Below are 12,083 nucleotides of genomic sequence, written 5' to 3'. Positions count from 1 at the left end.
TTCTTGTGGCTTGCAGTTTATTTTATTTTATTAAAAAAATACTGGAAATGTGGTTGAGGTTTTGGGGGGTCACAGGTGGGAGGTTTGGGGGTTTTTGGGGTGTTTAGATTTAAATAGGTTTAAAAAGAAAAAGGGAAAAAAATCTACAGCTTAGGGAACTTTTAGGATTTATTAAAATAAGTTTAGGATTTATTAAAGTCCTTTTAGGATTTATAAAAATCATTTCCAGATTTATAAAAGTCATTTTAGGATTTATTGAAGTTCTTTTGGGATTCATTCCAGTTCTTTCAGGATCTGTTAAAGTCCTTTTGGGATTTCTTGAAATCATTTTAGGATTTATTGAAATCATTTTAGGATTTATTGAAGTCCTTTCAGGATAACTGAATTCTTTCAGGATTTATTAAAGTTACTTTATCATTTATTCAAATTCTTTTAGGATTTATTAAAGTCCTTTTAGGATTTCTTAAAGTCCTTTTAGGATTCATTAAAGTCATTTTAGGATTCATTGAAATAATCTTAGGATTTATAAAAGTTCTTTTAGGATTCATAAAAGTAATTTTAGGATTTATAAAAATCATTTTAGTATATATTGAAGTTCTTTAAGGATTTATTTAATTTTTTAAGATTTAGAGAAGTCCTTTTAGGATTCATTAAAATCATTTTAGGATTTATTAAAGTCATTTTAGGATTCATTAAAGTTCTTTCAGGATTTATTGAAGTAATTTCAGGATTTACTGAATTCTTTCAGGATTTATTGAAGTTATTTCAGGATTTACTGAATTCTTTCAGGATTTACTGAATTCTTTCAGGATTTATTGAAGTTATTTCAGGATTTACTGAATTCTTTCAGGATTTACTGAATTCTTTCAGGATTTATTGAATTCTTTCAGGATTTACTGAATTCTTTCAGGATTTACTGAAGTCCTTTCAGGATTTACTGAAGTCATTTCAGGATTTACTGAATTCTTTCAGGATTTATTGAAGTTATTTCAGGATTTATTGCCGTTTTTTCAGGATTTATAGAAGTTTTTCAAGATTTACTGAATTCTTTCAGGATTTACTGAAGTCCTTTCAGGATTTATTGAACTCTTTCAGGATTTATAAAAGTCCTTTCGGGATTTATTGCAGTTTTTCAGGATTCATTACAGTTTTTCAGGATTTATAAAAGTCCTTTCAGGATTCCTTGCAGTTTTTCAGGATTTATTTCAGGATTCCTTGCAGTTTTTCAGGATTTATTTCAGGGTTCCACGCCGTGGTTCCTCTCCCCCGTCTCTCCCGCCCTGGCCCTGCTGTGCACGTGTTCATTGCAGCCCTCCCTGTTCCGGGCGATCTCAATGGCCAGGAACTGGATCCTGGTGGCTGCAGAGGGGGACAGGGGTCAGTGCGGGGGGGGGTTTGGGGTCCCCCAAGCCCCCCCAGACCCCAAACCCACCCAGGATGGAATTTTCCTCCGAGTATTCCCCACGCGAGTCCAGGCGCAGCAGAGTCCCGAAGTTGAAATCCTCCACCACGCCCTCGAAGCTGAGGCAGAACGGGCGCCACTTCTGGGGGGGGGGTAAAAACACCCTCAGCACCCCAAAACCCCAATAATACCCCCAAACCACACTAAAACCCCCCAAACCTCATTAAAACCCCCCAAACCCCACCCAAGTCTTGGCCTGGCCTAGTTCAAATCCTCCACCACGCCCTCGAAGCTGAGGCAGAACGGGCGCCACTTCTGGGGGGTTAAAACACCCTCAGCACCCCAAAACCCCAATAAAGACCCCAAAATCCCAATAAAACCCCTCAAACCACGCTAAAACTTTCCAAACTCTATTAAAACCCCCCAAACCCCACCCAAGCCTTGGCCTGGCCTAGTTGAAATCCTTCACCATCCCCTCAAAGTGGAGGTGCCACTGCTGGGGGGTTAAAAACACCCTCAGCATCCCAAAATCCCAATAAAACCCCCCCAAACCCCACTAAAACCCCCTCACAAAACCCCATCCACGGCCTTGGGGGGAAATCCCAATAAAACCTCACCCACCTCCTTGGCCCTGTAACTGAAATCCTTCACCATCCCCTCAAAGCAGAGGTGCTATTTCTGGGGTTAAAAACACCCTCAGCACCCCAAAATCCTACAAAAAAGAGGGGAAACCCCACTAAAACGCTCCCAAACCCCAATAAAACTCCCCAATCCCCATCCACCCAAGCCTTGGCCTTGAAGCTGAAATTCTCCACCATGCTCAAAGATGAGGCAGAACTGACGCCACTTCTGGGGGGGTAAAAACACCCTCAGCACACCAAAACCCCAATAAAACCCCCCAAAATCCCAATAAAACCCCTCAAACCACACTAAAACCCTCCAAGCCCCACTAAAACCCCCCAAACCCTTCCCAAGTCTTGGCCCCGTAGCTGAAATCCTCCACCACGCCCTCGAGGCCCAGGCAGAACTGGTGCCACTTCTGGGGGGATAAAAACACCCTCAGAACCCCAAAATCCTACAAAAAAGGGGGGAAATCCCACTAAAAAGGGGAGAAATTGCACTAAAAAGAGGGGAAACCCCACTAAACCCGCCCCAAACCCTACTAAGATCCCCCAAACCCCACCCAAGCCTTGGCCTGGCCTAGTTCAAATCCTCCACCACGCCCTCGAAGCTGAGGCAGAACGGGCACCACTTCTGGGGGGGTAAAAACACCCTCAGCACCCCAAAACCCCAATAAAACCCCACCAAACCCCAATAAAACCCCCTCACAAAACCCCACACACTGCCTTGGGGGGAAATCCCGATAAAACCCCCCCAAACCCCACCCAACTTGGCCTGGCCTAGTTGAAATCCTCCACCACCCCCTCAAGGCAGAGGCCCCATTTCTGAGGGGTTAAAAACACCCTCAGCACCCCAAAACCCCATTAAACCCCCCCCCAAACCCCACTAAAACCCCCTCACAAAACCCCATCCACTGCCTTGGGGGGAAATCCCACTAAAACCCCCCCAAGTCTTGGCCCTGTAGCTGAAATCCCTCACCATCCCCTCAAAGAGGAGGTGCCATTTCTGAGCGGTTAAAAACACCCTCAGCACCCCAAAACCCAGCTAAAACCCCCTCAAAACCCCACTAAACCCCCCCCAAACCCCACTAAAACCTCCCAAATCCCACTAAAATCCCCCAAACCCCACCCAAGCCTTGGCCCCATACCAAGGGGCCTTCACAAATCCTTCACGATCCCCTCAAAGTGGAGGCAGAACCACTTCTAGGGGATGGAGGAGTTAAAAACACCCTCAGCACCCCAAAATCCCACTAAAAAAGAGGGGAAAACCTACTAAAAAGGGAGGAAATTCCACTAAAAAGGGGGGAAATCCCACTAAAACCCCACCCAAGCCCCGGCCCCATAGCTGAAATCCTCCAGCACCCCGTCAAAGCAGAGGCACCACTTTTAGGGGGTTAAGAACACCCTCAACACCCCAAAATCCTACAAAAAAGGGGGAAACCCCACTAAAACCCCTCAAAACACCCCTGGTTTTTGGGTTTTCCAGGGTATTTTTGGGGGTTTTGGGCTTTTTGAGAGTTTCTTTGTGGTTTTGGCTTTTTTGAGGAATTTTTTTCAGTTTTGGGGATTTTTGAGGTATTTTTGGTGTTTGGGGTTTTCTGAGGTATTTTTTTGGGTTTTCCTGAGGTATTTTTGGGGGTTTGGGAAGTTTGAGATATTTTTGAGGTATTTTTTGAGGGTTTTTTTGTTTGTTTTGAGGGGTTTTATTTTTTGGGGGGTTTTGGGGTTTTTTTGAGGTATTGTTTGGGGTTTGGGGTTTTTTGAGGTCTTTTTGGGGTTTGGGGTTTTTTGAGGTATTTTGGGGTTTTTTTGAGGTATTTTTGGAGGAAACCCCACTAAGAAGGAGGGAAACCCCAGTAAAATCCCCCCCAAACCCCACCACACCTCCTTGGCCGCCTCCGATTTCAGCTCCTCGGGGTCCAGCACGTCCACGCGCAGGTTCCGGAAGGTTCTGCGGAATTCCTCATAGATCCGCTCGTCCACCTGGGTGAGCTTCAGGAACTTGGGCTCCACGGAGGAGATCAGCTGCAGGGGGAGCATCAGCTGGGACACCCCAAAACCACAAAACCCCACCCCAAAGCCCCAAATCCCCACCTCAAAACCCCCAAAATGCCAAAACCCCAAAATGCCAAAACTCTGCCCCAAAACCCCCAAAATCCCACCCCAAAAACCCAAAATATCAAAACCCCAAAGCCCCAAAATGCCAAAACCCCAAAATGCCCTAAAACCCCATCTCAAAACCCCAAAATGCAAAAACCCCTGCCCCAAAACCCCCAAGCCCCAAAACCCCAAAGCCCCAAAATGCCCTAAAACCCCATCTCAAAATCCCAAAATGCAAAAACCCCGCCCCAAAACCCCCAAGCCCCAAAATGCCCTAAAACCCCATCTCAAAACCCCAAAATGCAAAAACCCCGCCCCAAAACCCCCAAAATCCCACCCCAAAAACCCAAACTGTCAAAACACCAAAGCCCCAAAAACCCAAAACGCCAAAACCTCAAAATGCCAAAAGCCCGCTCCAAAACCCCAAAACCCCAAAATCCCACCCCAAAACCCCAAAACCAGCAAATCCCAGCCCAAAACCCCAAACTCACGTTGAAGTAGACCTGGGCGTGCTGATGCGCCTTCATGGCCCAGGCCAGCTCCACGCGGGGCTGCGCAGCACCAGGGACACCTGGGTCACCTCTTGGGGACAAATGTCCCCTGGGGGGGGTCCCCTGTCCCATTTTGGGGTCCCCCTCCCCCTTTTTGGGGTGTTCTCCCTGCTTTTGTGAGGTTTTTCCTGCCTTTGGGGTTCCTCTCTTCCCGTTCTGGGTTTTTCTTTTCTTTTCGGGGTTCTCCTTCTCCCAGGGGACAAGGGTGGGACCCCCCCTGCTGGGACTGAGGGCCCCAAAAGTGGGACACCCCCAAACTGGGACCTCTCCCCGGATTGGGGGAGCCCCTAAAACTGGGACCCCCCAAAACTGGGGACCCCCTCCCAAGACTGGGACCCTCCTGGATTAGGGGAACCCGTCCCAAAACTGGGACTCCCCAAAACTGAGACCCTCCCAAAACTGGGACCCCCTCCCAAGACTGGGATCCCCTCCCAGGACAGGAACCCCAAAAGTTGGAACCCCCAAATCTGCCCCCCCCTATAAGGACAGGGACCTTCCTCTGTGGACTGGGACCCCCAAAATGGGACCCCCCAAAACTGGGACCCCCTCCCATGATTGGGATCCTTCTGGATTGAGGGAACCCCCCCCAAACTGGGACCCCCCCTGAGGACTGGGATCCCCCAACACTGGGATCCCCCAAAGCTGGGACCCCTCAGCTCTGTGACCCTCCAGGACAGGGAACCCCAAATTTGGAATCCCCAAATCTGAAACGCCCCTCAAGGACAGGGACCCCAAAGCCGGGACCCCCCTCCCAGGACAGGGACCCCCCCCAGGACAGGGACACCCAGGGCACCCCCCAGGACAGGGACCCCCAAATCTGGGACCCCCTCCCAGTAAGGGCCCCCAGTCCTCCCCACTGCCCCCATTCCCAGTCCCACCAGTGTCCCCATTCTCAGTGTCCCCAGTCCCCCCAGTAGCTCGTGTCCCCAGTCCCAGTCCCCCGGCCCCACCACTGTCCCCAGTCCCCCCAGTGTCCCCCCAGTGTGCCCATTCCCAGTCCTGCGAGTCCCCCCAGTCCCCCTCCGTGTCCCTTCAGTGTCCCCAGTCCCCCCAGTGCCCCTATTCCCAGCCCCCGCAGTGTCCCCCCAGTGTCCCCCCACTGTCCCCATTCCCAGTCCCCCCAATCCCCCCAGTATCCCCAGTGTCTCCAGTGTCACTCACTTTCCCAGTCCCAGTCCCCCCAGTGCCCCCAGTCCAGCCAGTGCCCCCAATCCCCCCATTCCCAGTGTCCCCCCAGTGCCCCTATTCCCAGCCCCAGCAGTGTACCAGTGTCCCCCCAGTGTCCCCATTCCCAGTCCCCCCAATCCCCCCAGTCCCCATAGTTCCCCCCAGTGTCCCCATTCCCAGTCCCCCCAGTCCCCCACAGTGTCCCCAGTCCCCCCAGTGTCACTCACTTTCCCAATCCCCCCAGTTCCCCCAGTGCCCCCATTCCCAGTCCCCCCAGTCCCCCACAGTCCCCACAGTTCCCCCAGTGTCCCCATTCCCAGTCTCCCCAGTGTCCCCCCAGTGTCACTCACGTCGTTACCGAAGCTCTCCGCGGGCAGCGACAGCGCCTGAGCGGCCGCCGCGGCCTCGCCGGGACCCTGCGGGGACACGGGATTGCGACACCGCGGGGACACGGGACAAGGGACACGGGGACAGAGCCCCCAGCGCCCCCAGGGCCACCCAGTCCCCCCCAGTTCCCCCCAGTTCCCCCCAGTCTCACCAGCCCCGCCAGCCCCGCCGCCGCCATCGCTGCCGGAAGGGGAGGGGCACCGGGACGGGAGGGGACAGGGGAGGGGACGGGAGGGGACAGGGGAGGGGACGGGGGGGACACGGGGGGAGGACACGAGAGGATGGGGGGGACAGAGGGGAGAGAGGGGCACACGGGGGCGATGGGAGGGACAGCGGGGACACGGGGGGAGAAAGGGGGACAGAGGGGACACGGCGGGGAGAGAGAGGATACGGGGGGACAGGGGGAGATGGGGGGGACACGGAGGGACACGGGGGGGGACAGAGTGGGGAGAGAGGGGGACATGAGGGGTCGGGGGAGGGACAAGGTGGACGCGGGGGGGGGGGCAGAGGAGACACGGGGGACACGAGAGGGACACGCAGGACCGAGAGACAGGGGGGATACGGGGGGACACTGGGGGGTCAGGGGGGACACGTGGAGCGGGGGAGGGACAAGGGGGGGACAGAGGGACTGGGAGGGACACGGGGGGACAGAGGGGACAACGGGTGGACGCCTGGGGGGCACGGGGGGATCGGGGGACACGGGAGGGACATGCGGGACCGAGGGACAGGGGGACACGGAGGGACACGGGGTGACATCGAGGGACACTGGACAACACGTGGGGACATGGAGGGACACGGGACAACACGAGGGGGACACGGGGAGCGCAGGACACGAGGGGACATGCAGGACGGGGGACATGAGAGTGACACGGGGGGACATTGAGGGACAGACAGGACATGCGGGGGACACGGGGTGACATGGTGGGGGCACGAGGGGGTCACGGAGGGACACGAGGGATATAGGGGGACACGTGAGGCAAGGGGACACGGGTGATGTGAGGGGACACGGGAGAACACGAGGGGACATCGGGGGACACGGGGGGACATAGAGGGGACACGGGTGACATAGGGGGACACGGGGGGACTTGGAGGGGACATGCGGGGTGGGGGACATGTGGAGACACACGGAGCATAGGGACACGAGGTGACATGGAGGGGACAACACGGGGGGGACAAGCGAGGCAAGGGGACACGGGTGATGCGAGGGGACACGGGAGAACATCGGGGGACACGGGGGGACATGGAGGGGACACAGATGACATCGAGGGACACCCAGGGCACGGGAACGCTCAGGATGGGGCCACCACCAGCGGTGTCACCACACGGTGACCTGTCACACAGCATGCGGGGGGCTCCCACGCTCATTAACCCCCACACCTGAGTAGGTAATTAATTAATTACCAGCGCGGCTGCTCCTAATTGCCTCGGGGAGGGCGGTGGGCGGCGTCCCTGTGACCCCATAAATGCCGCTTTGGGGTGGCCCCGCTGTTTGTGGGGTCCCGAACCGCGGCGCTGCTTTGGGTGAGTGTTTGGGACCGGGGGGGCGCTGAGTTTTGGGGATTTTCCCAAAGTTTGAATTTTCCTACAGCTCTCTGTGTGTGTGTGTGTCCCCTCCCCAGGCTGTGCCACCCCCGAGCCGTGTCCCCTCCCCAGGCTGTGCCACCCCCGCCATGTCCTTCACGGACAGCACCGACAGCGGCTCCGACAGACCCGTGTCCGTCCTTTGGGGTGAGTGCCACCCCCTCCCCACCCCAAACCCCCCCTCAGAGCGTCCCCCCCTGCCCGGGGGGACCCGGGTGTGGCTCTGTCCCCCGCTGTCCCCGCAGGGTGCGAGCTGAGCAGCGCCAGGAGCTCCTGCACCTTCCGGGTGACCGAGGATTGGAGCTGCGAGCAGCAGCTGGTGCTGCGCACGGTGAGTGACCCCAAAAATACCCCAAAAAAAACCCTAGAACCACCCCGAAAAAATACCTGCTAAAACCCCTCAAAAAAATACCCCCATAAAATCCTGAGACCCCAAAACCCAAAGAAATACACCCCCAAAAGGAACCAAAAAAACCCCCTAAGACCTAAAAAATACCCCCTAAAAAAACCTAAAATCCCTTCAAAAGCCCTCAAAATCTCAAAAAATACCCCCAAAATACCTCCCTAAGACCTAAAAAAATACCCCCCAAAAAAAACCCTAAGCCCCCAAAACTCCTCCAAAAATACTCACCCCCCAAAAAACCGAGACCCCAAAACCCAAACAAATGACCCTCAAAAAAAAACTCTATGACCCAAAAAATACCCCCCAAAACAACCCTAACCCCTTCCCCAAAAAAATCTCAAATTCTCAAAAAATACCCCCCAAAAAAATCCAAAACCAAAAAATACTCCCCTGAAAAAACCCCCAATAAATACCTCAAAACACCCAAACCCCCCAAAAATACCTCAAAAAACCCCAAAAAAATACCCTAAAAAAAAAACCCAAAACCCCCCAAACAGGTGGATTTGTTCTTCCCACAGCCTGGGATTAATTCTGTGTTTAATTAAGGAATTAATTGGGATGTGGGAGCGGTGGTGGCGGGGCAGGGAAGGGGGTGCTGGTGTCCCTCATACCCCAAATTCCAGCTGCTGCTCGGGCTCCTGCAGGGATGAACTCCGTGTTCTGCCTGGCCAGGGGCTCCCCTCACCCCCAAAACCCCAATTTCGGGGTTCAGGCCGCGTTTTGGGGCTGCCCTGAGGGGGTTTTCTCATTTCCCCTTGCCCAGGTGTGCCTGGGGGAGGCGGCCCGGGATGAGTTCCACGTGCTCGAGGTGGTGGCCGAGGACGGCGACAGCTGCGCCCCGGTGCCGCTGGCCACGCTGAAACCCTCGGTGCTGCCCATGGTGAGGCCCGGGGGGCTCGGGGCTGTCCCGGGAGACCTCCGGGGATTGTCCCGGAGAGGGCTCGGGGGGCTGGGGGCTGTCCCGGGGGGTCCAGAGTCTGTCCCGTGGAGAGATTGGGGGATTGGGGGCTCCTTGGGGACACCGCTCCTGTCCTGGGGAGGGCTTGGGGAGCTGGGGGCTGCTCCGGGGGCTCTCCCGGGGAGGGTCCGGGGCTCGGGGAGCTGCTCCTGTCCCGGGGAGGGTCCGGGGCCTGGGGGCTGTCCCAGGGCTGCCCCTGTCCCGAGGAAGGGCCTGGGGGCTGCCCCCGTCCCGAGGCAGGGCCTGGGGGCTGCCCCTGTCCCGAGGCAGGGCCTGGGGGCTGCTCCTGTCCTGAGGAGGGCTTGGGACTCTGGGGACTGTCCCGGGGGTGCTCCGGGGGTCTGGGGGCTGCTCCTGTCCCGAGGAAGGGTCTGGGGGCTGCTCCTGTCCCAGGGAGGGGTCTGGGGGTCCTGGGGGCTGCCCCCTGTCCTCCATCTCTCTCCTCTCTCCCCCTGTCCTGCGTGTCCCCTCGTGTCCTGTGCTCCCCGTGCTGTTCTCTGTCCCTCCCGTGTCCCCCTGCCACAGGCGTCCCCTCGTTGTCCCCTCCTTGTCCCGGGGAGGGTTCTGGAGGCTGCTCCTGTCCCGGGGGGCTGCCAGGAATTGTTCCCACCCCCATTTTCCAGGCCTCGCTGGCCGGAGTGGAGCTGAGCCCCCCGGTGACCTTCCGCCTTCGAGCTGGCTCCGGGCCCCTCTTTGTCAGCGGCCAGCACGTGTCCAGTGAGTATTGGGGGGTCCCCCAACCCCTGCACCCCCCCATGGTGTCCAGTGAGTATTGGGGTGTCCTCCAACCCCTGAACCCCCCACTGCGTGTCCAGTGAGTATTGGGGGGTCCCTCACGTGTCCAGTGAGTATCGGGGAGTCCCCCCCATTCCCTGACCCCCCCACTGCATGTCCAGTGAGTATCGGGGTGTCCCCCACCCCCTGAACCCCCCCATGGTGTCCAGTGAGTATTGGGGTACCCCCTGAACCCCCCACACGTTTCCAGTGAGTATTGGGGTCCCTTCTATGTGTTCAGTGAGTATTGGGGTGTCCCCCACTTCCTGAACCCCCCACAACATGTTCAGTGAGTGTTGGGGTCCCCTCCACGTGTTCAGTGCGTATCGGGGTCCCCTTCATCCCCCCCCCCCCCCCCGCTGTCCCGTGAGTATTGGGGTCCCCGGGCTCAGCCAGCCTCTCCTGCAGTCATGGACCTGAGCTCGGATGAGGATGAAGATGAGGAGGAGGAAGAGGAAGCAGCAGAGGAAGCCCCCAAGAAGCCCCCCAAGGGCTCAGGTGCCCAGAAGGGCGGCACGGCCAAGGTCAGCACCTGAGGGGGGGGGCGAGGGGTTTTGGGGTCCCTGCGGCACGGGGAAGGGGGGGGCGGGGACCCCAAATTCCTCTCTGCTCTGGGGATGAGCCGTGGCCTTCATCCCCGGAGGGAGGAAGACTCCCCATCCTCCGTCTCTTTCTCTCTCCCGTAGAAAAGGAAGCGGGAAAAGGAGGAGGAGCCGTGAGTATGAAACCCTGGGATTTTGGGGGGGGGTCCCTACGGCCGGGACCCCCCACCCCAACCCCCCCTTGTGTCCCAGCAGGAACAGCCTCGCCCCCGCGCACCCCCCCCCAGCCAAGGTAGGAGCAGCTCCAAAGGGGGCATCCCCTGTCCCCCCCTTTTCCCTGGGGATACCGGGCCGGGGGTTCTGGGGGGGTCGGGGTGTGATGGGCAGCACCGCTGGACCCAAAAATGGGGGGGAAGAGCAGATTTGGGGGCTCCCCCCCCACCCCCATATTCAGCCCCCTCCCCGTTCTGGCAGGGACGCGGAGCCGGCCGGGGCAGGAAAGGAGCAGCCAAGAAATGACGGGAATTGGGGAATTCTGGGAATTCCATCCAGGTGAGGATTGAGGGGGGTCCCTGGGGCGGCTCCGACCCCACAACGGGGTCACCCCACTAAAAATCCTTTTCCTCCTTCCCCTCCAGGTGCCTGGAAGCAGCAGCAGCAGCAGCTGGTGGTGGTGGTGGTGTCGTTCCCTATTAAATAAAGCACATTTTGCACTCCTGGATCCCCGTGCTGCTGGGGGGGCACCCCCAACCCTGGATTTGGGGGATGTGAGAAGGGGACATAGGGGAATTAGGGGGACAGGATGGGATCCCACTGACCTGGCTGGCATTTGGGGGGGGCAGCTGGGTGTCCCAGAGGGGACCTGAACCCCTGCTTGGGGCAGTGAGAGGGGGTTAATCCTGCTCTGCACCCCCGGGATGGGGCTGGGGACAGAGGGAGCAGGGTCACAGCTGTGACAGCAGCGCTGTCCCCACTCCATGGGGGCTGTGGCACCCTTGGGAGGTGCTGGCAGCTCCTGGCACATCCCAGGTCACATCCTGGGGGTGACAACAGCTCCACACCTGCCACTCATCCCTCTCTGAATCCACAGCATTGTCCTGCACTCCTTCCATCCCTCTGTGTGTCCACAGGACTCTCCTTCCATCCCTCATCCCTCAGTGAGGCTGAAGGATGCTCCTGCACCTCCTCCATCCCTCTGTGTGTCCAGGGGACTGTCCTGCACTCCCTTCATCCCTCACTAAATCCAGAGGATTGTCCTGCACTCCCTCCATCCCTCTGTGTGTTCCCAGGATTGTCCTGCACTCCCTCATCCCTCTCTGAATCCACAGGATTGTCCTGCACTCCTTCCATCCCTCTGTGTGTCCAGGGGATTGTCCTGCACTCCTTCCATCCCTCACTAAATCCACAGCATTGTCCTTCACTCCCTCATCCCTCAGTGAGGCTGAAGGATGCTCCTGCACCTCTTCCATCCCTGTGTGTGTCCAGGGGATTGTCCTGCACTCCTTCCATCCCTCTGTGTGTTCCCAGGATTGTCCTGCACTCCCTCCATCCCTCAGTGAGGCCGAAGGATGCTCCTGCACCTCCTCCATCCCTGTGTG

At 56.9% G+C, this 12,083-nt stretch overlaps 2 protein-coding genes across 6 annotated transcripts; one reads left to right on the top strand and one right to left on the bottom strand.

The window, feature by feature from the left end:
- On the bottom strand, nt 1-6,419 carry LOC118695187 (protein PBDC1-like). Its single transcript, XM_036396619.2, has 6 exons — nt 6,379-6,419; nt 6,191-6,256; nt 4,614-4,673; nt 3,907-4,047; nt 1,433-1,544; nt 1-1,359 (listed from the first exon to the last, which is right to left on the bottom strand). Exons 1-6 carry the CDS (start codon nt 6,403-6,405, stop codon nt 1,238-1,240), a joined length of 528 nt encoding a protein of 175 aa, XP_036252512.1. The 5' UTR covers nt 6,406-6,419; the 3' UTR covers nt 1-1,237.
- Nucleotides 6,420-7,475: 1,056 nt separating this feature from the next.
- Nucleotides 7,476-11,198, top strand: LOC118695278 (nucleoplasmin-like). Of its 5 annotated transcripts, none has more exons than XM_036396752.2 (10): nt 7,476-7,612; nt 7,881-7,955; nt 8,054-8,139; nt 8,975-9,091; nt 9,793-9,886; nt 10,352-10,467; nt 10,630-10,658; nt 10,738-10,777; nt 10,960-11,037; nt 11,124-11,198. In XM_036396752.2, the coding sequence occupies exons 2-9, from the start codon at nt 7,898-7,900 to the stop codon at nt 11,002-11,004; spliced, it is 585 nt and encodes a 194-aa protein (XP_036252645.1). In that variant the 5' UTR covers nt 7,476-7,612; nt 7,881-7,897; the 3' UTR covers nt 11,005-11,037; nt 11,124-11,198. The 5 variants fall into 5 exon arrangements, with proteins under 5 accessions (XP_036252645.1, XP_036252643.1, XP_036252644.1 ...); XM_036396750.2 differs by having other exon boundaries at nt 7,847-7,955; XM_036396751.2 differs by lacking the exon at nt 7,476-7,612 and adding an exon at nt 7,660-7,748 and having other exon boundaries at nt 7,847-7,955.
- The last annotated feature ends 885 nt before the right edge of the window (nt 11,199-12,083 follow it).

This window comes from Molothrus ater, chromosome 28 (assembly GCF_012460135.2).
Source record: "Molothrus ater isolate BHLD 08-10-18 breed brown headed cowbird chromosome 28, BPBGC_Mater_1.1, whole genome shotgun sequence".
NCBI classification, from domain to species: Eukaryota; Metazoa; Chordata; class Aves; order Passeriformes; family Icteridae; genus Molothrus; species Molothrus ater.
The sequence above is the reverse complement of the archived record's forward strand: the minus strand, read 5'-3'. Positions and strand labels throughout refer to the sequence as shown.